Genomic DNA, 15,283 nt, shown 5'->3' on the forward strand with positions numbered 1-15,283 from the left:
TTGCACCACCTTGATGTCCAGCTGAGTCATGAACACCACGGAGAACATCATGCTTTAGGGAATCCGGTACAACGTATTGAAAGAGTTTCTTATTCATCAGTCGATCTTTCTTCACTCTGTACAGCACACGATTACGAATCTTTAGCTTTTTCCAGTGCTTCAAAAGGTTTGTCACAGAGCTAGGCTCCTTTGCTTTCTCACTCTTTGAAGGACGTTTATGTCTCAGAACATAGTTGATGACTCTACCGACTATGTTGTCCTGCTCTTGGAGATTTGCAAGTCTGGAAAACGAGATTGCAACAGACGGATCTTCATCAGGGAGCTGGAGTGACGTTGGACTTGTCACGGGCAATGGACTAACTCCACCATCGCAGTGAGCACCCAGAAAAGCAGAAACTTCAGCAGCATCAATAGATCCAGGACATGAGTCATTCACGTCATCCTGCAACTCGTTCTCTGTTTCGTCGTCACTGGTAGCCTGCACATTCTGACAGTTGTTAGTGACACGGAAGGCATCTTGCACGGTTCCAGTAACAACACCATTTACCTCATCCAAGAGAGAAATGTATGGTTCTTTCAACAGACGATGGCTGACACAAGACTTAACAAAGGGCTCTCTGCTCAAGGCATCTGCAACAACGTTCTTCGTGCCTGGCACATACTTCAGGTCAAAGTCGTAAGCAGCGAGCTTCGCCACCCATCGCTGTTCACACGCATCCAATCTGGGTTTGGTTAGAATATAGGTCAAGGGGTTATTATCAGACCATGCAGTGAAATGTCTCCCTTTTAGCCAGTGGCTAAACTTTGTGCTGGGTAGTTCATCTAAAACTTGGAGAGCGTTTTGCTGGCAAAAGCGACTGGACGTGCAATTTTCTCCCCAGGGGGCACCTGAGATAACACAGCTCCTATGCCATCAAATGAAGCATCAACAGAGAGAATAAAGGGATGACTGAAATCTGGGTGTGCTAGAGTAACACTGTGCAGTAAGTCTTGCTTTAAAGTTTCGAAAGCAGTACGACATTCACTAGTCCAATCCTCGGGTGAAAGCTTCACGACACTGAGTGGCTTCCTCATCCGACCACACTTCCTCTGAGCTCTTTTCTGTGACTGACCTGATAAGAGACTAAAAAGAGGTTTCGCCTTAGCAGAACAGTCTATAATGAAATGCTGATAATATAAAATCATACCCAGGAAAGATCTGATCTTCTTTTGAGAAGGGGTTATGCCATCCGCTTCCATGAGGTCAGTAGTCTGGATGTCACTGATCACCTTCACCTTTTCTGGGTCGGTCTGGACACCATTCCCAGTGACAATGTGTCCCAAGAACCTGACAGATCTCCTGAGGAACATACACTTCTTTGGCGCTAGCTTTAAGTTGTGCTTAGACAGGCGTGAGAAAACAAGTTCCAGTCGGTCAAGAGCTATTTGCTCACTTGGAGCAAAGACCATCAGATCGTCCAAGTAGCAGAGAAGGCTTGTGAAATTTTCATCCCCGAAAATGGACATCATCATCCTCATAAAGGTTGCTGGACTGTTGGTCAAACCCTGAGGTAGACGATTGTACTCGTGGAGGCCGAAAGGAGAGGAAAAGGCAGTGTACTTCTTATGCTCTTCAAACAAGGGGACATTATAAAAGCCAGAAGTCAAGTCCATGGTTGAAAAGAAAACGTTACCTCCCAAAGCTGCGAGTGCATCCGCTTGATGTGGAAGTGGGTGAGCGTCCTTCACTGTCTTCGCATTCAGCCATCTAAAATCTGTACAAATACGAAGGTCACCATTCTTTTTCCACACTAAAACTAGCGGCGATGCATATTCACTCTGAGACTTCCTTATGATGCCTTTTACTTCCATCTCATTCAAGGAAGTGCGCAGCTTATCATAGTGGCTGGGGGCTACACGTCGGTAAGGGAGTCGAAATGGCTTCTCGTCCACCAAGTGGATTTTGTGAACAAAGTCGGTGGCTTCTCCACAATCCATTTTTCCACGTGAAAAGGTTGACTCGTACTTTTCAATGAGGTTCAGAAGTCTATCCTTCCACTCCTCTGACACCTCACAATGATCCAGATCCAGATCCCGCAGTTCTAATTTATCCAGCACGTTTCTCCTTTCATCACTGGTCCGTACATGATTTACAGGACTTGCAGCACACTGAACGTTACTCTTCAGGGACTCAGGTGTAGACAACTCTTCCACAGCAATACAAGTAAAAACATCCACAATCTTTGTGTTTTTCTTAAGAATGATTACTTTGTCTGTAGGGTTCATTATTTTGAACGGCACCCATCTACTGCCCCACATAGGTGTGATGACTCTCCCTATGATCACGTTCCTTGGACGGCACTTACAGAGGGTTGGCTCAACAATGACTGTGCTCCCCACAGAAACAGCTGTTGACTCAGGAAGCTGAGCCCAAGCGAGATGTTCATGGTGCGGTTCTAGAGTTATTTTCTCCTTCAACTTAGCAGTGCCCACTCTATCAGGTATGTCTTCACCCTTCCATCGTTCCACATTTGAAAGCAGAGACAGGAATTGGTGACATTCAACATCTTCAGAGTTAACCGGGCTGGACACGAGTCTCCAGTATCCGTCGGTCTCTTTCATTTTTTGAATCAGCCACTTGATAGCATTGCTGCCCAGGATCAAATCGTCGGTTTGCCCTGGGACCACTAAAACTGGAACAACCATCTTGCAGGCATAAACTGCGAGCTCAAGCTCATACATCACTTTCGGTGTAACACGCTGTCCACCACAACCAATTATGACAACATCACTGGCAGGGAAATTTCGTAAATCAGGCCTGTACTGTAACAAGAGACGTTCAGCAGCTTCACTCATTGTGCATGCCATGGAGCCACTGTCAACCATAGCTTTCAGCTGAAGGTCGCCCCATACTGTTGCCGGTGTGTAAAACAGACTATCAATTCGCTGTACTCTGTGCGTGTTCTGAAAAATTAAAGTTTTCCCTGCAGGCTCAACAGAACTAGAAAGTCTATAAACTGAGGTTGGGTCATTCATACAACACTGGTTTGGAGGAATAAAATCACGATCCACACCGTCCTCCCTTGAGTGCAGATCTTCTAGTTTCCCAGCCCTTGAGAAGACGGAGATTTCACTCTCTCAGGACAGACAAAGCGGGAATGGTCAGGAGAGTGACACTGGAAGCACAACTTTTTCTCAAGACAATGCGTGAGGCCAGAATGATCAGGGCTCGAACAGACAGTGCATGGCAGGTCATTGAGGCCTTTTACTCGAGGTAGACTCACTTTGGGCTTCACGCGTGAACTTGGCTCTTTGCTGGCAGATTCTTTTAACAGGACTTTTTCCAATAAGCTCATGACTCGCTCTAAAGCAGATGCTTCCAGAGACCTGGAATGCTGGACATCAGAAGGAGCTGGAAGTACTGCAGATGACAGTTCCACTTCAGTTCTGTTCACAGGAATTTTAGTGGGTGCTGCATTTCTTACTGCTGGTGCAAGACTGGAATCAGAGTGATATTCGTTCAAAATATCTTGGACCTCTCGCACAGACCATGCGGCAATTGTTTTAGAACGAAAGGTGATGGCAAGCTCTTTACACGGGCAGTGTCTGATGAACATGCGTGTTACCTCTGTTCCTGGACAATCCAGTACTTTACCCTGTTCTTTCAAGCGCTCAGCAGCGACGTCAACTGCACGGTTTAGCCTGATCCAGTACTCATAGGCATCCTCATCTGGTCTGGGTAAGGTGGTATAAAAGTCAGCCAGTGGGAGAGGAGAACAAGGAGCAGCTTCGAAGTGTTTCCTGAGAATACTAAAGATTGCATCAGGGTTATGCACAATGTCAATGTCACAGTTTCTTATGCCAAACTTGACCACATCCCTTGCTTTGCCTCTCAGATGGGCCATAATCTCCTCCGCTTGATTCTCTTTCCTCAAATTATTGCGTTTTATATAGTCTCTCATGATATCTATCCACTCATTTAAGTCAACAGCATCAGAAACTTCTCCCCTGAAGTTAGGAGGTTCTCTAACATTTCTGGAAAAGGACAACTGGCTTTGTATCAGGTCCAGCATTTGTGAAGCTGATCCATCTGCAGTCACATTTTTGGAAGAATTGTCAACTGAATGTGCATCAACTTTACGTGTTGGGCTTAGTCTGGTGACAATGCTATCAGCAATTTGCTGACCAACTTGGCTGATTATGTCAGTCATTGCAGTGATTACATTTGGTGGCTGTGAATTAGGGTATGGAGTAGACGAAAACACACCCTGCTGTCCTCTTGAAGCATCTGATTCATAACTTGTGGATAGGCCCTCACAAACTAATGGATCTGAACTTGAAGTGTTACTGTCTATGGCTACATGAGCTTCATTCTGTACACCAGGCCCACTGAACTGTAATGTCTTTGGCACTTTCAATAAACCCCACCCTCTACCTTTACTACTACAGACTGGGGTGTGATAATTATCAAAACCACTCATAATGAATATCAGTACTTGTAAAAAAAAATTAATACAATATATCAAAAACCTAAAATGTGCTGTTGTCTCTATAGCAAATTGTCCTTAGCAAATGTTGCAAATTGCTTGAGTGCAGTCTCTATATAAAAAAAATAGTCTCTTTTCTTTCAAAAAAAAAAAAACACTGTTCCTGAACAAAATTGTGTCCACCTGACTCCAGCGGAAACTTTAAGATGAACCCTCGGCCGCTTCAGGAAACATCTTGATTGAAGAAACAACGGGTCACGGCACCAATGTGACTGTGTGTGTTTGTGTGTGGATGGAATCACACGGAGAGCAGGTGGATGGTTACTCAAGATCTTTACTGGGCCTGGAACAGACAGACTGGGACAAACAGGACCAAAAGCTGGTTAAAGGACAGTGCATCACGCATCAATGTTGCTCATAGATCAGCAGCGAGAGATGTGAAACTCTGCTGAATACATTTTTACAAAGTGATCGTATAGTGGAATTAAACTCAAAATAAAACATACATTAAAGAAATAAAATATACATCACTTTCTCTGTTGTCATTTCTCATCAATTCACATAAATGCAGAGAACTAAATTTAAGCAACCATCATTTTGTATATTTTTGTATAAAATGGAATACAGAAAGAAAAGAACGGCCACCTAAAATGGCGCAGTTACACAGTTCAGCACGTGCGAGCACGTGAGAGCACATAGCACATGTGATAATGCTAACACTCAGTTCGACTAATATATTCTTACACAGAACATGACAAATCCGAATATAAAACATACCTGGGACAAACAGGACCAAAAGCTGGTTAAAGGACAGTGCATCACGCATCAATGTTGCTCATAGATCTTAAATGAAATCAGAGATTCGGAGTTCACAAGCAGGTTAACACACACACTCTCATCACATTTCATCATCGCAAATAACACATTTGACTCGACTGATAGAACTAGGGGCTGGCAGGCACATGAAGTAAACTTGTGTGTAGTTTAAAAGTCCAACCTTACACTCGAAAACAATCTAAACTCAGTTTTTATGACGCAGCGCTTATTGATGCGACTTACCAGCAGCGAGAGATGTGAAACTCTGCTGCTGGTGACGTAGCTCCGCCCTTAATATCACGCAAGCAAATGCAAGGGACGCAACAGCCAATGTCGAGTTTTCCCAATTAATGCATGAATTTAACAGCATTATTTAAACTCCGTTACATGATGACAGTATGAATGATCATGAATGTGATGAGAGATCAGCAGAATGAAACACACAGACGATCTCCTGATAGTGTGCTTTATTTCTCCACACACTGTCTGACACTAAATGAATTGTGCAGATCAGCGACGGTACACACACTCACAGTATCGCTGTTAAACACAGATGATCACGGTGTAATTCCAGTCTTTCAGGAGCTTCAGAGCTCAATCTGCTGCCTTCATCACCACAACATCTTCTTCTGAAATGATGGTGTTTTATCCTTTATTAGATCTCCACGAGCACAACAGCTTTATATGACAGGAGCGACACACACACACACACACACACACACACACACACACACACACCAGCCAGCCTCTGTGCCTATATCTCTATCATGAACATGACAAAGATCATATTTGTGTGTGTTTATAATCAAAGACACACAGAAGGTGTTCAGGGTCAATATGACAGACTGAAGTGTGTGAAATATTTCTGATGGTAACGAATCCTCCTCAGATTAGACAGAATCATCTGGAAGGAAGACATCAGATATCAGCGAGTGTTTGTTTCAATCTCAACAAGCTTTGATTCTCAGTAGAGACTGTAGTTTCAGACTCGGCCTTATTTAGTCTTTCTTGGGTTATGAGGCATTAGTGTTTTTCATTCTCTCAGTTATTAATGGTGTCTGTGCTGCTCTTTATTTCAGTGAATGGAGACAAAACCGTTAAACGTTGATCACTCAGCGCTCGCAAAGGGAGTCTGACAGGAGCTTTTCTGAGGGAAACTTCATCACTACCTCTGTGCTTTTACTTCACCACAACTGACTTTCATGACGTTATGAACATATGTGAGAGTAATGCCATCATTTTTAGGTGTAGAAGCGGATAATAATAAGAGTAAAGCTCTGGTAATGTGTCGATTACTGAGATTTAGGGCGCTTTCACACTAGCACTTTTGGTGCTAGAGTTTGGTTTGATGTGAACGCTGTCGAACCAAACCGCGGAAGTGAACCGCTATTGATGACGTATAATGTGGTCGTCGGGACAGTCGTCTGTCGCACACGCGTCACCTTCAGAATGAGCGGAAAGGGTTTACTTCGGTCTTCTGATGAAACTGAAACCTTGTTAGCTGTATAGGCTGACGAAAACATACAATCACAACTGGAAAACACACATAAAAATGCTAACATTTTCTAAATGTTCAGCGAGCACCTGAAAACGAGGGGAATCACAAGAACGCCGGATCAATGTCGCGTGAAGGTAAAAAACTCCGACAGCAATATCTGAAAATACGCGACTCCCTCAGAAAGACTGGAAGCTCAACAGAAGAGAAGGAGAAGTTTCCGTGGTTTGATGCGATCGACAACATTATTGGTTCTAGGCCCACAAGTGACCCTCAAAACATAAGCGAATCGCATCCACCGACACCATCCTTCCATGCTGACGACCAACAAGAAGATCTGCCAGCTCCAGAACCTTCATCCCAAACTACAGATGAGCTAACGAGCAGTGAGTAACGCTATATTGCTCTAACCTGTGGCTTATGCTATTACTAAATGTACAATTGATAAAATGGACATTAATCATGAATGCATAATCCTATTCTTAATTTTGTTAGTAACTGAAAGCATGGTGTAAAAACAAGCAGCTTATTGCGTTTCTTTTTAAAAAATGGTGATTAATTTTTAATCTTATTGTACTTTCAATAAAAGTTCTTGACATGTTTCTTGTCTCCCTTCTTTTGACAGATTAACTTATAATGTGAACAAGTTGTTGTCATACAAAACAGCAACATGAGTTGTGAAATACACAAACACTTACACTGATATGTTAAAGCAATAGCACATTTCTCTAGTCTAGCTCACATATAGAGTATCCAGTAGTGATTGTACAGATCTTCCAGCTCTGTTTAAAACATATTTCACACAATAACCTTAATTACATCAATGGAATATACAATTCAATTAATAGAATGAATGACATAGTAATGAATAGAAAACGAAACATGTTTAAATTATGAACTAAATGATGACAGTTAAAGGAAAGTTCATGCTTAATTCACTAAATCATGTTTTTTTGTTTTAATCATTTTGAGTTGTTTCTTGTTTCAGTGTTCAGTTATCTTATCAAAAGATGGAGAGCACAATTGAACACTTGAGAAATAAGAGCATAGGACATCTCTAATGGAGTTGGCAGTGTTGTTTGACTGAAGGTCATTGAATCATTGGACTCATTTACTCCATCATTGTCTTCATCATAGTCTTCATCATTGTCTTCATCATAGTCTTCATCATAGTCCTCATTGTGAATGTCACAGAAAGTGTGAAGCACACGACACACAGTGATGGTAGTGTTGATATGTTTGATGTCACAGTCGTCCCTCTTCATCTCCCCTTGAGACGGCCCAAAGCTCTCTCGATGGTCATGCGTGCCTTGCTTAGCCTGTGGCTGAAGACAGCCTGTGCCGGTGTTGTTCCTCTGTGTTCTGCGTATGGTTTCATTACCCATCTGAGAAGAGGATACGAGAGCAGCATCCCCTAATAACACTATAGGCACATCAACATCATTAACTCTTTCTCGAACTCGGGTTCAGAACAGGCAATCGAGCCAAGTGTGAAAGCGCCCTTATATATTCTACATGAGCGCACACTGGACTGTCCTGTTTAACACACGAGGGCCGTTTAATCGACTATGAACAAAACGATTTAATGTAAAACACTTTTCAGATGATCATTTTTCTCCATTCCTGGAGAGACTTGATGTGACTGATGTCTGGAGGACCAGATTCACTGATACTAAAGCTTTAACCTGGAGAAACAAGAGCGCTTCTCATTCCTCTCATATAGACTTTTAGCTGATCTCTGAATCTAGTGATATTCACAATATTTTAGCTGATATTCTTCAGTTCTCCTGACTGACTGTACGGCTATCTATATAAAGACTAAGCTCTCTGTAAGCACTCATTAAACCATCATACTGATGTTAAATATCTGTCTTATATAATACCACAAGCTTAAAGTTACATATTTTCTTAACCATTATTGTAAAAAAGCTGTAATGAACGCTGTTTTAGTAATAATTGGGAGTTAGTTAAATGTGATATTGGTAAATGAATGAGAAACTAAGTGAGTAAAACTGAGGAAAAGGCAGTAATTAATGAAACTTCTGCTCTTATAATCACAGACCCCTGGAAATCTCTCAGATGATCAAACTGTTTGCTTCATAAATGACAAAACCAGCTTGATGATATTTACAGATGTAAAGAGAAGTCTAACGCCATTATTACAGCATTTCTGAGCTTAGAGATTGAGGAAGTCATGATGTCACACACTCCAGTATACAGTAGGAGGCGCTAAACATCCTTCACGACAGAACTAAACCCGCCAGAACACTGAATGAAGAAGAAGAGAGATGGGCGGGGTTTATCGTTGATATCTGAGCCCTCTGCGCATGCGCATTCAGAAACCGAAAGTAAAGAAGATCCTGAGGAAATGTAAATTCACCTTCAGAAGTCTTGAAACATATATAGTTATCACATCACGGTAAGTTCATTTATCTGTTTCAGATATCATGCCATATTATTGTAAAATGTTTTCTCGTCGCTATCATATTAAACTCGATCATCAAATTTTAACGGTCATTTTTTGGACTTGTGACGCATGTAAAAGTGAACAAGTTCATCTTCAGGATTATAATAATATCGAGCTCTAGGGATTCTGGAATTTTTTACAATATGAAATATTCAGAGGTGGAAAGTAAACATGTAAACCTGAACACTTCCGGTCTCCTGAAGGCCAGGCGTCGACTCACAGACGATCAGCTTTAGTGAGGAGATTGATTATGACACACTGATGTATTTCTGATCGCTACAGAAAATCTATACTCTCCAATTAAAGTGTCTGGATTGTGATATTTAAAGGAAGAAGCCAAGTAAATAATATGATACATTATTTATGCTAATGCTTTATTTCACCTATGTGAAAATACTAAATATTAACAATAATAATAAAGAAGCAACAATGTGCAATTTTGAAAAAGTTAAATGGATTTAATTTGACCCTAATAGACCTTTTCAACTCATTTCACAATTTGTGAAACATTATGACTGAAATCTGAGTTGTTGTGATTCATAGTGATTGTATTTCTTGCATCTGATTATTTAACTGCATGAAAACTCATTATTATGGAGGGAGAGCAACTATTAATCATTATAAAAGTGTAACCGGCTGGATGTGGAAGCGTTCAGAGAGTTCTTCATCAAATGTGCTGATCAGTTAGTGTGATATGAGCTCTGACACAGAGAAGCTGTCAGTGAGTCTCTCTACAGCAGCAGAAACACATGAAGCTTCTGAACAGAGAGAGATTCAGGCTTTTCCTCCTGCTGTTGAAGTTCAGTGTTCAGTGAGACTCAAGAGCATCAGTGAGACACTGACGGTGGGTAATGGAGACTGAAGCACTGATCCACTTCATCTCAGAGGTTCACATCTGGCCTTTGTGCAGTCAGACCAGTTCTTCCACAGTAAACCAGTACTTTATGGACTTCAGAAGAAAAGGATCCTCCACAATCTGCTGCAACTACAGTCTGAACACACACACATCTCTAGAGAGTCATTGTGTGTGTAGTATTGGGATTTGATTTTACTGTACTTACTGGAATAGTCTTAATCTCTAATGTAGTCTTACTAAAGAGTCTTTTTTTTTCTCAGTGTTTCCATATGCAGATCTGAAGTCAGTTTCTCATTATGGAGAACAGAGAGAGCTGTGAGAGATCTTCATCTCCAGATCCCAGCTGTGTGTCTGTGAAGAGTGACGGGTCCATGGATAAGCCTCCTAAACTCAGTGATGAACCAGTGACCTCTGACCCCAGTGATAAAGCAGTGACCTCTGACCTCAGTGATGAACCGGTGACCTCTGACCTCAGGTGAGTGTAAACCTGTAGTGGTGAATTAACTGTTTTATGGGAGTCACAAACAGAGAGATCAGATATTTTAATAGGGCTGCAACTAATGTTCATTTTTATAATGGATTAATCTGTTGATTTATTGATTTATTTAATTATTATTCTTTCAATGAATCAGATGAAAAATCCCAAAAATAAAATTAATTTGAATTCTTGAGGATGTATATATATATTTTTTTTAATATCCACTATTTTAAAAAATGTTGTTCCACCTCATCCATTATTATCCATTTTATCAATTAGTTATTGCAGCCCTAATTAAATAAATGAATCGGCAGACAGGAAGAATTATTTCTTTGTGTTTCTCAGGATCTGGAGTCGGAGAGCTATGCAATGCAAATAGTGTTGAACTAAAACTGAAATGAAACACATTAATTGTACAGAAAATACAAGATTGACAAGATTGTGTAGATTTAGATTTTAATTTATGTTATTTTTCTTGATCTTAAATCTGTGCACTTTTGTTTTTCTCAGCAGAGTTTCTAGAGATGATCAGACTGGAGACCAGGATTCTCCTCAACCAGTGAATGATGAACTACAGAGAGTCAAACACAGACACAAAGCCAGCATGAAGAACAAGTATGAGAGATTATTTGAGGGACTGAAACTCCAAGAGAATGAAACCCTCCTGAACAGGATCTACACACAGCTCTACATCATAGAGGGAGAGAGAGAAGGAGTGAATGAAGAACATGAGGTTTTACAGATGGAGAAAACAGCCAGAACACAACACTCACAAGACACTCCAATCTACTGCAATGACATCTTTAAAGCCTCTCCTGAACCAGGACGCCAGGAGAAAGAGCAGATCAAGACTGTTCTCACTAAAGGCATCGCTGGAATCGGGAAAACCGTCTCTGTGCAGAAGTTCATTCTGGACTGGGCCGAGGGAAAAGACAATCAGGATGTAGATTTCATGTTTGTGCTTCCATTTCGAGAGCTGAACTTGATCCGAGATCATCAGTACAGTCTTCACAGACTTCTGCTGGACTTTCATCCTGAACTTCAAGATCTGGACTCAGAGATTTATGAGGAGTGTAAAGTTGTGTTCATCTTTGATGGTCTGGATGAAAGCAGAATCACACTGATGTTTTCAGGCAAAAAGAAAGTTTCTGATGTGACTGAGACTTCATCAGTGGGTGTGTTGATGTCAAAGCTCATGAAAGGAGATCTGCTTCCCTCGGCTCTCATCTGGATCACCTCCAGACCAGCAGCAGCCAATCAGATCCCCTCCAAATACATCCACCGTCTGACAGAGATTCAGGGATTCAATGAGCCTCAGAAGGAGGAATATTTCAGGAAGAGAATCAGTGACGAGCATCAAGCCAGCAGAATCATCTCACACATCAGAAGAGCAAGAAGCCTCCACATCATGTGCCACATACCCGTCTTCTGCTGGATCTCCTCCACTGTGCTTCAGAAGCTCCTGGAAGAAGATCTGAGTGCAGAAATCCCTCAAACTCTGACTGAAATGTACATCCACTTCCTGCTGATTCAGATCAACATGAGGAATCAGAAGTATGAAGAGAGAGATCCAGAGAAACTCCTGCAGTCCAACAGAGAAGTGATTGTGAAACTTGCTGAAGTGGCTTTCCATCAGCTGATGAAGGGCAATGTGATGTTCTATGAGGAGGACCTGATTGAGAGCGGCATAGACGTCACTGACGCCTCAGTGCATTCTGGGATTTGCACTGAGATCTTTAAGGAGGAATCAGTGATTCATCAGAGGAAAGTCTACAGCTTCATTCATCTGAGCGTTCAGGAGTTTCTCGCTGCTTTCTATGTGTTTTACTGCTATTTAATGAAGAACAAGAAACCACTGCAGCTTCTGGATGTATTCAGATCTAAAGTCTCTCTGTATGATCTACTAACATCAGCAGTAGATAAAGCCCTCAGGAGAAAGAATGGACGGCTGGATCTGTTCCTGCGGTTCCTGCTGGGCGTCTCACTGGAGTCCAATCAGAGACTCTTACAGGATCTACTGACACACACAGAGAACAGCTCAGAGACCATTAGGAGAACCACACAGTACATTAAAGACAAGATCAAAGATAAGTGGAATATTAATGATCTCTCAGCTGATCAGTCCATCAATCTGTTCCTCTGTCTGCTGGAAGTGAAAGATCAGACTCTGTCCAGAGAGATTCAGGAGTTTGTGAAATCAGACAAACACTCAGAGGAGAAACTCTCTTCTGCTCACTGCTCTACAATCTCCTACATGCTTCAGATCTCAGAGGAGGCGCTGGATGAGCTGAACCTCATGAAATACAACACATCAGCTGAGGGGAGAAGAAGACTGGTACCAGCTGTGGTCAACTGCAGAAAAGCTCTGTGAGTGTTTAATCATTAATAGCTAAAGAATCCTTTTAATAATGCATCTTACATCTTTACAGGGGTCATGACATGGAGTTTTTACTAGTGGTGGGCCGTTATCGGCGTTAACATGTAAGGAATAATTGACGACAGGCCGTTGAATTATTAGAAAAATAATGCACACCCGAGGTGGTAATGCGGTCACGAGGCGAAGCGGAGTACTACAGCTCAGGGCTCGCAAAATCGCCTGCCCGACGTCCCGGGGCTATTGTGTTTTCCAGTCGGGCTACCAAAATGCATAACCGGCCTGCCCGACGGGCTATCTGAAATAGTGTTCGCTTCAGTCTCGTTATAATCAGATCCAGCGCGCTCTTCAACTTCAATCCGCAGCGGCGCCGAGCAGAGCGCACGTCAGAAACAGAGGACGGTGTGTGTGTGTGTGTGTGTGTGTGTGTTCATCTGAGTCTCATTGGTCTGTCACTCATTGGTCTGTGGTGCTCGTCTGATATAATTGTATTAATATACAATTTGTAGGTTGATGGATAAGACACATGCCTTTGGTGTGAGAGACCCGGGTTCGAATCCACTGTGAGACACCAATGTGTCCCTGAGCACGACACTTAACCCCTAGTTGCTCCAGAGGCGTGCGACCTCTGACATATATAGCAATTGTAAGTCGCTTTGGATAAAAGCGTCAGCTAAATGAATAAATGTAAATGTAAATGTAGGACCTCTTTGATTATAAAGCCCTGTCTATGGCCCTGTATTAGGAATAAGATCAATAATGAATGTGTACATATTGTAAATTAATTTAATAAACTTAGTTAGGCTACCTAGGGTTAGCTTTCCTAGTAGCTTTCAGTAAATTAATGCATCTGAGAAAATGATTCATAAATCAGCCTATCAGTTTGACCCTTTGTTTACTTTCTTCACTGACAGACAAAAATGAAAAGCCTCTATCAGTCAAAGCTCAGCTTTAGGAGGGGAAGAGACAGAGCAAGAGAAAAACTAAGAGAATAGGAGTGTGATGCTGATGAGGAGAGAAAAATAATCAGCTGCCCACTGACATGGTTTTAAAGCTATTGTTATCCAATTTTTTGTTTTCCAAACATCTTAAAATGCACATATGTAGATCAGAGAAATAAGAATTATCTCGGGGGTGCCCCTGAACCCCCCTAACTAGCATATCTCACACTCGGGACCTCAGTGATGAAAAAACCCTGCCATCTGCATGTTAATAAAACAAGTTAATAGTGAGTATTAGACCCTAAACTAAAAGTGTTAAGCGTCTGTGACTTACTTTCACTTTGATTTGCGATAGTTTGCACGTTGGCTTAATGAATAGATGCACAGCTGCTCATCTGCGGTGATGCGTGTTCAGTAGCGTCGTCATATCTGGCTATAACATTACATATGTTTTTTTGGGAGAAGTACAATTTACATATGTGGTTTCAACAACCAGATGCATTTACACTTGTCCAGATGGTCTGGAGTGCGGCCCAGACCTCCTCCTGAAGTGGTGTGAGCGATCGGATTCAAATCTGTCTCGAATGCGTTTCGGAGGGCATTTACACCTGGTCTCTTCACGATCTGAGAAAACGCATGAAGTGGCCAGGTGTAAACAGCCTTTTAGTCGTTATTTGGGTAGCACATATTCTGAATGCCTTCGGCAGAATTCAAATGAGCCATTTTAATCAAGATTAATCTAGATTAATTCCAAGATTACAGTGAGATTAATCTAGATTAATTCCAAGATTACAATGAGATTAATCTAGATTAAAAAAATTAATCTATGCCCACTACTAGTTTTTACATTATTATTATATTCCCTGAGGTTCACTTATACTAGTGGAGCCAAACTCAGTTCCCTAGAGCACAGGTTTCCAAACTCTGGGTCGCCAGGATGATTTAAGGAGAATGGAGTTACATTTAAAATTAAAATAATAATTTGTCTTCATAAAGTCATAGTCTATAGGCTGTATAAAAGGAATAAATATGCTAAATATATTAAACTTCAATAATTAACAGATTAACAAAAGAAAAGAAAAAGCTGTGTGACAGTATTCTGCTGAGTTTGGTTTATTTCTGTGAAGCGCTCCACAAACTAGTTGACGGGAAGGAAACCGAGATGACAGAAACACATCCTGTTTATTTTACAAAGCCACAGTGTTCTGGTTTATTGTGAGTGTACACAAATTAATTTAAATACTTAATAGCAGTTTTGAATAGAGATGCGCCGATCCGATACTCACTATCGGCATCCAAATCTGATATTGTGCGTATACTATTCTGTGTTATTGTTAAGCCTCACAAAAGCTACAAAAACATTATAAAGAACCGTCAACTTTCCGCGCAC

At 41.4% G+C, this 15,283-nt stretch overlaps 2 protein-coding genes across 2 annotated transcripts in view; both read left to right on the forward strand.

Annotated features, from left to right (window-relative positions):
* LOC311286239 (NACHT, LRR and PYD domains-containing protein 1 homolog) overlaps positions 1-15,283 on the forward strand; it is an 88,182-nt gene that overhangs the window by 54,988 nt on the left and 17,911 nt on the right. The window lies entirely within an intron of this gene.
* Positions 9,070-12,949, forward strand: LOC311286259 (NLR family CARD domain-containing protein 3-like; the record flags this gene model as incomplete). Its single annotated transcript, XM_084402393.1, has 3 exons — positions 9,070-9,196; positions 10,361-10,575; positions 11,089-12,949. The coding sequence occupies exons 2-3, from the start codon at positions 10,397-10,399 to the stop codon at positions 12,947-12,949; spliced, it is 2,040 nt and encodes a 679-aa protein (XP_084258519.1). The 5' UTR covers positions 9,070-9,196; positions 10,361-10,396.

This window comes from Rutilus rutilus, assembly GCF_951802725.1.
Source record: "Rutilus rutilus genome assembly, chromosome: 2".
In the NCBI taxonomy this organism is placed as follows: Eukaryota; Metazoa; Chordata; class Actinopteri; order Cypriniformes; family Leuciscidae; genus Rutilus; species Rutilus rutilus.